The sequence below is a fragment of the Acanthisitta chloris genome, unplaced genomic scaffold (assembly GCF_000695815.1).
Source record: "Acanthisitta chloris isolate BGI_N310 unplaced genomic scaffold, ASM69581v1 Scaffold39927, whole genome shotgun sequence".
Lineage (NCBI taxonomy): Eukaryota > Metazoa > Chordata > Aves > Passeriformes > Acanthisittidae > Acanthisitta > Acanthisitta chloris.
The window spans coordinates 1-9,209 of NW_008682719.1; the positions used below are offsets into that span (position 1 = coordinate 1).

Consider the following 9,209-nt stretch of genomic DNA (forward strand, 5'->3'; position numbering starts at 1 on the left):
CCTGAGCATCCATCCCATGCTCGGCTGGTCCTGGAGCAGGCAAACCTGCCAACCTGCAGAGCTGGCATGAGGAAGGAACCACATGTTCAGTGACACCCATGGGTCTAAATATGCTTCCAGCACACACAGGAGCTGTGTTCACTTTGGTGGCACTGGGAACAATCTGGTGTTAGAGCCACATGGTGGGATTCTTGGGGATGTCCCATGCAGGGCCAAGAGTTGGACTCAATGATACTTGTGGGTCCTTTTCAACTTGGAATATTCTGTGATTCTGCAGTGGTGTTGCTAAAGCCTGTGGTTTCCCAAAAGGAGACAACCTCAGCTTTTCTAAATACTGAAATAAAAGATTCCTGCACTCTACAGCCCAAAGATGATGGACTGAATGATGGCAGAGCTGCAGTGTAGGATAAACATAGTGTGAAAACACCAAACCGGCTAAACCAGTTTTTGGGTCATTGTTTTAGTTTGGGCTTTTTAAGAGCATATAAATTAGGTGCATGTGTCCTTCCATGAAGTGTAAATTTATGCAGATAAATGTGAGAACACATGGGGGTGTAGTAATACCTTGGGGTTTAACAGTATGTATCAATGCACTTGTTTCTCTTTCACTGCATTTCACAGCCAAGGACATGTTTCTCATGTGTATTTTGTTTCTTGGCAGCTGGCTGTGGCACACCAACAGTGTTTTTGTTTGCTGAGCTAAATGAAGAGCATAAAAATCAGACAGAGTTTCCTGTTGGGGGGACTGTGAAGTACACTTGTCGACCTGGATATGTTAAACAGCCACAAATATCACCAACTATCACATGTCTTGAAAACCAAACGTGGTCTGAAGCCCAGGAGTTTTGCAGACGTATGTTTCACAGATGTTTCTAGTTTGCTTAAATTGCTGTGAGATGAAGCCTTGTAATTTCTCATTTTCAGTTCCCTCCTCTGGGGGGTTTGGGAAGACTCTTAGAATTAGTGCCCTTTTCATATGGCAATGAGCTTAAGGAGCTTAAAATTAGGTCATCCAGTCCCACCCCCTGCCATGGACACCTCTCACCAGCACAGGTTGCTCTAAGCCCCAGCCAACCTGGCCTGGAACACTCCCAGGGATGGAGCAGCTACAGCTGCTCTGGGCAACCTGTGCCAGTGCCTCAGCACTCTCACAGGGAAGAATTTCTTCCCAATATCCCAAATATCCCTGCCCTCTGTCTGTGGGAAGTCATTCCTCCTTGTCCTGGCACTCCAGGCCCTTGTCCAAAGCCCCTCTCCAACTCTCTTGGCATCCCTTTAGGCACCAGGTATCTCTAGAGCCTTCTTTTCTCCAGGCTCAACACTGCCAACTCCACAGCAGAGCTGCCCCAACCCTTGGAGCACCTTTGTCCATGCATCCCTCCTGCAAATCACCCTGTCCATGCCTTTTCTCAATTTTGTTTTGTCTTCTCTCTTCAGCACTGCAATGTCCTTCACCTCCAAATATCAACAAGGGAAAACACAACAGTCAGGATGTGGAAGTTTTCACCACTGGGATGGTTGTAAACTACAGCTGTGACCCTGGCTACAGCCTCCTGGGAGAGGCATCAATTTACTGCACCGACACTGGAAACTGGAGCCTCCCTCTTCCTCGGTGTGCAGGTACACTGTGGTTCCAGGGTGGGAGTTATGGATAGTCTGGGAGTTTCTGCCCCTAAAAGCCTGTAGGACTCATCCTTACCCTTCCCAAAATTTGGTATCCTTCAGTCCTTCCCCTTTGCTTTCCATTTTGCTTGGAAATTATTATCTGTGCAAACTCTGCATACATTTTTAAAACAACATAGTGGAGTTGATATCTCAGATTCTCCCTATGTTTTCTTTCCTGGTAGGTGGCTGTGGTGCACCTCCAACCTTCACCTTTGCTGAGCTAATGAAGGAGTACAAGCACCTGATGGAGTTTGCTGTGGGGAACACTGTGAGATACAACTGCCAACCAGGATACATGAGACACCCTGGAGCACCCTCAACTCTGACATGCCTCAAAAACCACACGTGGTCTGAAGCACTAGAGTTCTGTAAAAGTGAATAGCTCAATCCATTTGGTGTTGGTTGTTTTGAAAGTGTCTTATCTGTGGGTTTCTTAAAGCAATTCTTTAGAGAAAGACTCATACATGGCTTCACTAGTCACATAGTTTGGGCAGCTATTGGCCTTTTCCAAATCACATCTCTATTGGTGTCAGAATGTGGACAGAGCCTTAAGATACCTTCTCGTAGTGTGTTAGACAACAACCAGAGAGGAGTTTAAACTCAGCCTTGTTCTTTCCCAGGGAAGCAATGTAAATATCCAGAAACACCCAAGAATGGCAGAGTTGTTGTTCTGACAGATCTCCTTTTTGGGTCAATCGTGAGCTACACATGTAAAGAAGGGTAAGTCCCACTCTGCCTTTGCTGAGTCCATGTCTGAGCTTGATGTTGGGCAACTTATAGTCATGGATCAGAGTGCATTCCTCTGTGCAGCTGTTCTCCCACAGCAAGCCAAAATCTGGATGTTAGTTCCCATTCTGCCATCATTGTGTGCTCAGGAAAGGGAGAAATGTCTCATTTTCCCCTTCCTGTGCTCAATAGATTAATTTGCAAGCATCAGTTTCAGTTTGCCTTCTCAGATGGTCACACAGCAGGAACCAAGAGTGTGAGCAAGCACATGCTGCAAGGAGGCTCCAGCCCTCTGGAAATCACTTGGGTCTGAGTCCTGATGTAGCTCCTGACCAATATAACCCAGAGACATTTGGGATCATTGCTGTTCCTCTTGGATCTAGGAAGAAGGAACCTGGTGTCCTTCGTTCCCATGTGTCAAACCAACAGAAACACCTCGGTGACCAGCCAGAGTCAGGAGGCTGCAGGAAGAAACCTCTGGGGGTAGTGTCAGAGTGGGAGTGCAAAATCCAAGCTGAATGATTTGGTATGAGCTGCTGTTTCTCTCTCTGTAACTCCAGGCACCAACTGGTTGGACAGTCTCACAGGAGATGTGAGATTTCTGGAGCAGATGTTGCATGGAGTGGTTTTCCTCCCATTTGTCAGAGTAAGTAGGTCACCCACTACTTCTGACCCAGAACTGGCAAATTAAGTCCTTTAAATTCAAAACTGGCATTCCCTTTAAGTAAATAGAATTAGAGGAATAAGAGTTTTAAAGCATAATATTCCTCTAGGATGGTTTTTAGTTGCTTGCTCGGTTGGTTCCTTCTAAAAACCTTCCAGATGCAAGCTTTGATCTGTCATACTTCTGTAGACTGATGAGCTGTGAGATGCCTGCAGGGATTTGTCCCTTTTGTTTCACAACCATACATAATAAATTCAGGAAGAAATGTGTTTTGCAGTAGGACAGTGGGATACTGAGCAAAACTGGACTGGAATCTTCCAAACCCTGTACTGTTATCCAAACCACAAGGATGTTTTACAGGGGTTGAGCATTGCAATTAGTCTTTCCTTCACATGGAATTGCTTTGGAAGAGATGAGTTTGGGATAGTAAAGCAGTCATGAGAATGAATGACAAGTTTAAGGTGCCTAAATGAACTAAAAATTTCTCAGTTCTTTGAATTCTTCTTCTCTGAGTCTCCAAATACTACCAGTGAAACTCCTCTGAGCATCAATATTTATACATCAATTACATGTGGCTCCCTCTGAGATAAGGAATTCATTTTTCAGAGGTGGTTTGTCCAGCCCCAGAGATCCGGAATGGGAGAATAATTGTCACTAGACATCGCTACACGTACAAAGACACAGTTAGCTTTAGGTGCCACAAAGGTTTCACCTTGCGAGGCCATCGCACAGCCCAGTGCCACGTGAATGGAATGTGGCATCCACCTGTACCTGTCTGTGAACAGGGTAAGTCTCAGCACTCAGACTTGTCAGCACTGCAGATTCTCCCCTTGTTTCTCCCACCCAAAGCCAAAGTTGGCTCTCTTTTTCCTGTTTGCTCCAACTCCTTTGCGAAGAAACCAGAAATTGCTCCTTTTATTTATGCCTCTCTTCTCAGGCAGGTGATGAATCAGGGTTTGGGTAATGCTGTAAGTATCAGCATGATTTGTACTTTCTCTCCTTGCTTATTGCTATCCATAATCCACACTGCCTTCACTCCCTGAAAGTGAGAAATTGGGTAGCTTCAAGGCAGGACACTGAGCATCAGAGAGGAGTGAAGTTTTTGCTGGAGGGGTAAAGGCAGAATGATGGAAAGTGAAGGTAGATTTGTGCATTTTGTTTGCTCAACCAAACTTTTAAACTCTTCATGTCGCATCTAGATGGAGTGGCAGAACCCTATCATCATCCAGACACCACAAGAAAGCCAGGTAGGTCTCTTTTTAGAAGCTGAGAGACTTACTAAACACTAACTCCTCCTCCCAACCTGTCCAGCTCTTTGAGGGAAGAGGGATAATTGCCCCCATTGCAGAGGGTTGGGCAGTGCTGGCTCTGTGTGTTGGATTCAGGGCTGTGGGAGTGAGCATTCAGCTGTCCACAGCTGCTCAAAAGTTTTCCCTCTTGCCTCTATGAGCTCTGTTTTGATCTGCATGTCTCTGCTTTCAGTGCTGCACTGTTCCAAGCCTGCAGATATCACCCACGGGTCTCTCAGTAGCCCAGCAAAAGCATTTTTTACTCCTGGAACATCTGTAAGCTACATCTGTGAGCCTGGTTTCTCTCTCCTTGGGACAGCATCCATTTATTGCACACCATCTGGAGCCTGGAGCCATCCTCCTCCTGTCTGTCAAGGTGTGTTTTTGTTGCAGAGAGCTAAGAAAAGAGGATATTTAACATGACTTGCCTTAGGGAGTGGTTTGTAGAAGGCCTAAATCTGAGCCCTTTATTGCAGAATGTGTGACAAGAACAGGATCAAGCTTATAGCCATTTCCAAATCCTGGTGGGATTACAGGGTTACAGGTTCTTTTGCCTGGGTGAAGGAATTCAAGGCTGCAAAGTGCCTTAGCCACTCCTTCAGGATCCTGTTGTTTGTATCTCCCTGACTTTCCAGTTGTGAAGTGTCTCCGTCCTCCAAACATCCCCAATGGGAAGCTCAAAGGGAACATCTCTCACACTTTTTCCTATGGAGCATCTGTATCCTACAGCTGCAGTCCTGGTTATTCACTCATTGGGAATGGTTTCATCAGCTGCACAGTGTCAGGAGCCTGGAGCCAGCCTCTCCCTCAGTGCAAAGGTGGGTTTGTGCTTGGTTTGCTCCTGTTGTTTGGAATATAGACATTTTACTTTGGGGAGAAAAATAAATCTTCAGAGACACATAGGCCAAGATTTAAAGCAGTAAAATCTTCTGCAGCTAACACTGAATTCCATCCCTTTATTTTACATGGGAATTGCTTTTATGTCATAGCTAGGCAGAACTGAACTATGAATTTATCTACTCTGTTATCCCTGGGAAGGCTATGACATTGTAAAGAAGCAGGATGGGACTCTCAAGCAAATAGTGAGAAGGGTGTGAGCCCAGCAGAGGCAATTCTGAAAGGCAGTTTTAACTCCTGCACATCTTCCACCTCTGCTCTTGTTGCCGTGAATGAGGTGTAAACCAACTTCCTCCACTGAAAGCTTTGAACTGTTAGCAGAGTAGAAATGTTTTCTCCTCCCTTTCCTTCCGTTCTTGTGTCTCACTCCCCAGTATCACTAACAGGAAACGAAGTGATTATATCAGAGAATTTCTCTCTGATGGATGATTTGTACATGACAACAACTGTTCCCTTCTCAGAATCCATGAGAATCTCTCTATCCATGACTTGACTGTTCCATGTAGCTCACAGTCAGACATCAGGCAAAGTGGACTAAGGGCAATGCATGAATGTCACAAGATTCCTAATGTGGGTGTTCCTGTATGGAAAACTGGACATGCACTGGAATAAATTCGTTAACCACACGAGGAGCTTCCTTGAAGGAACTGCACCCACCTCATGAGTCAAGAATTGAAACTCTCAGATAACAATGTGAGGAAATAACATGCCAAATGCTTATATAGTAAGTCAGAGGCTCTCAAAAGAAGAAGGAAGCAGAAAAAATCTCCAGCCATGCCACATTTTTGTGGGTTCGAAGGGCCTTTATTTACTGTTTCGCGTGATAATCAAAATAAGTATTACATGCTGAGGTTACTGAGAACCTTCTCCAGCAGAATTCTTGGCCTTACACTGTTCAAAATGATGAGATGCTGAAAGTAACTGGCTCACCTTATTGAAGTCAGCAGTATAAGTAGCTCAGATGACTGGACTAATTAGTAAATTAATCTGATGACCTTTTTGAAGGGCAAGAGACTTCTGTGGTTTATAGGCAGCTGGTTATAAAACTCCCACAGAACTCTTCCCTGCTACACCTTTCTTCTCCAAAAGCTTTGGTAGCAGGGATATTATCAGAATTATTTTCTGCCCTGTCAGGCTTCTCCCAGGTACCTCTACAGCACATACTTTCCAGTATCAGTGCAGAGCAGCTGATCTGTCCAAATATTTGCATGTGGGAGTGAGACACTTCCCCACTTCTGTATCCACAAAGAAAGGAATTACCATGTGGAATAGGAATTACTTCCTAGCTACATTCAGAAAGAGCTCAAGAACAATGTCCTAAATAACCCACAGCTGTATTTCTCATCTTTTATGTTCTCTCTCATTGAATGCCCTCTTTTTATTGCTTCTCATTTCAGAGATCAGGTGTGAATTCCCAGACATCCAAGGCGTTAAGAAATCCATTAAAGGAAACACTTATCGCTCTGGGTCTAACATCACTCTGGAATGTGATGATGGTTACATGTTGGAAGGCATCAGTCAGATTCAGTGCCAAGAGGATTTCAGCTGGGACCCTCCTGTCCCAGTCTGTAAACTGAGTGAGTGAAATGGGAATGGAGCAAAGATCAAACAGAAAAATGCAAATTCATTTTAAACATAAAAATATCTTCCTGTATTTAAAAAAATAAGAGTATACGACGGTGTGGCTTTAAGAAATGTTGTATCGGAGGTTTTAACAGTTGTACCAATGAGGCACAGGTTGTCCAGAGAGGCTGTGGACTTCCCATCCCTGGGAGTGTTCCAGGCCAGGTTGGATGGGGCTTGGAGCAACCTGGGCTGGTGGAAGGTGTCCTTGCCCATGGCAGGGGGTGGAACTGGGTGATCTTTAAGGTCCTTCCAACTCAAACCATTCCATGATTCTAAAAGGTTTATTGATAGAGAATTGATGGCAGTTGAGGAACACTGTATTTTGTTAGTACAGTTTGCTGATTTCTCTTTTTCTCTCCCCTCCAGCGTCACATAAGTCTGGGTCAGTTGGCCTAGGTAAGCAGCTTACAGACATTTTTGCCTCCAGTGCCCTCAGTGTCACATTTCCCTCTGTTTGCTTTGAAGATTAGAGTTGTTATGCTTTTTGTATGCTTTAAAATATACAGTGAGTATAATAGAGGCTTTTCTCTCTCAGGAGTCGCAGCCGCAGGAGTCCTGTTGCTCCTGGGGGTGGGCATTGTCTGCAAAATAGTTTCTAAGCAGAAGGAAGGGTAAGACAATCTTGTGGGTGTTTATTCATGTCTTTTGTTGACAAGTCCTAAGCTTTATACACTTAATCCACTTGAAATATTAGCCTGATTGAACCTGGGTCTTGTACTTTCGTGCCTTCAGCTCACACCTGCAAATGGTACATCCTGGAGCTGATGGTGTGGTTATGTTGTTTCATTCAAGATTTTTTTTGTGGCAACCCACCTCAGAGTTCTTTTACAAACCAGTTGCCTGCTTTCTTCTTTTTCACTTAGCTATTATCATACATATGAAAACTACAACTACCAAACCCCTCTGAACCCAGAAACTGAACACAAAGGCTCATGTCTTCCGTAGGAGGTAAGGATTTATGTCCTTCAGTATAAAATATCAGTTAGAGCTGCACTAACTATTGTAATTTGTACTGTAGACTATTCGTCTAATTGCACAACTGTTTCTCTGATACAATAATTCAAGTAGAAAACTTTTTCCCCTCAATTTTTTGGCGACGGTGTTTTTCTTTTGCTGAACAAAAGAGACTCTTTTAAACACACTGGGGGTTTAAAACACTCTGGTTTTCCTCCTGACACTGCCCTCAATGTGTGTCTTTCCCCTAATCTGAATCTGTTGTGTTCACAGGTCAGATTTAGACTAGTCCTTGCTTCTGACACAAAGCTGCTTTTCGTTTGCATGGATTAGGGGAGAGCTTGTTCTCTAAAAACCTGCCTGAACAGCAGCAGTGCCAGAGCAGGGCACTGCACTGGGCTTTCAGTTTCTCTTCTTGCTTTCACACTGGCTAAGATGGGATCTCTGGTGAATCTACCGCATGTAACAATGGATTTTCACTGTTAGCAGCATAATCAGCTTGGATGACAAAATGGCACCTCTAAACATTAGCATTTTGGGCTTGGTTTGGGGTAATTTCTTTGAAATAGCTCATTTCCCAGAAACTCTCCCTTCCCTGAATGACACTGTAATCACCAGATCTCAGATCAGGAAACTTAAAAAAAGCTTTAACACCAGGATGTTATTGTTTTTCCTAGGCTGAGCATCTGTTCTGTCACTACCCAGGCACTGAGTTCGTTCCCCACACCAAGAGCAGCTGCATGAAATGCTGCTCACATTGAGACCGAAATTCTGTGGCAAAAATAAAAGACACTTTGCTGTAAATCTTTCATGCTCCTGCTGCTCCCATTAGTTGCTGCAAGGATCTAACGAGGCTCAGACTGCCTCAGGAGGGAATTCTGTGTGCTGCTTCTCAAGAAGAATATTTCATTTCTTGCAAACCCCCACGATCTGGGCAACCAAGAGCCACTTAAAGCATTGCTGTGTGGGTGTGACGTGTTAATTAAGGTCTTAGTAACATCCCTCTTCATATTACTGCATCTCCTTCCTGCAATGCTTAACCCAATAAAAGCCGAATGTGGGACAAGAATTGCTTCAGGTTTTGTGTTTTCTTTGGGAGTTTTACTTCTGAGGATTTAGGTGGTTTTTTAGTTGTTTTATTTTAATACTGTTCTGCAACACACAGGATTAGTAACACAAAGAGGTATCTGTTATTGTTGTTAGGGTTCATTTGTCAGGTGTCGGAATATTGCCCAGAAAGGTGGTGGAATCATGATCCCTGGAAGGGTTTAAGAGGTGTTTGGACCTGGAGGATATGATTTAGGATTTAGAGGTTAGAGTGGAGTGTCAGGTGAACGGTTGGACTTCATGATCTTAAAGTGTCTCTTCCAAATTTTATGATTCCATGA

General features: G+C 44.1%; 2 protein-coding genes across 2 annotated transcripts; both read left to right on the forward strand.

The window, feature by feature from the left end:
- Positions 1-661: 661 nt before the first annotated feature.
- On the forward strand, positions 662-4,000 carry CD55 (CD55 molecule, decay accelerating factor for complement (Cromer blood group); the record flags this gene model as incomplete). The annotated part of the gene is made up of 4 exons (XM_009078627.1): positions 662-853; positions 1,848-1,933; positions 3,664-3,841; positions 3,993-4,000. Coding segments are annotated over 4 exons (464 nt in total), but the record flags the coding sequence as incomplete, so codon positions are not given.
- A 241-nt stretch (positions 4,001-4,241) lies between these two features.
- Positions 4,242-8,110, forward strand: LOC103805962 (complement receptor type 2-like). The gene is made up of 8 exons (XM_009078628.1): positions 4,242-4,302; positions 4,538-4,720; positions 4,980-5,162; positions 6,639-6,818; positions 7,234-7,263; positions 7,403-7,478; positions 7,731-7,808; positions 8,095-8,110. Exons 1-8 carry the CDS (start codon positions 4,242-4,244, stop codon positions 8,108-8,110), a joined length of 807 nt encoding a protein of 268 aa, XP_009076876.1.
- The last annotated feature ends 1,099 nt before the right edge of the window (positions 8,111-9,209 follow it).

Coding starts and splice junctions, on each gene's coding strand:
- LOC103805962 (XM_009078628.1), top strand. CDS start 4,242: ATGTCGCATCTAGATGGAGTGGCAGAACCCTATCATCATCCAGACACC. Junction 7,264..7,402: donor GTCTGGGTCAGTTGGCCTAG/GTAAGCAGCTTA, acceptor TTTCTCTCTCAG/GAGTCGCAGCCGCAGGAGTC. Junction 7,479..7,730: donor GTTTCTAAGCAGAAGGAAGG/GTAAGACAATCT, acceptor TTTTTCACTTAG/CTATTATCATACATATGAAA.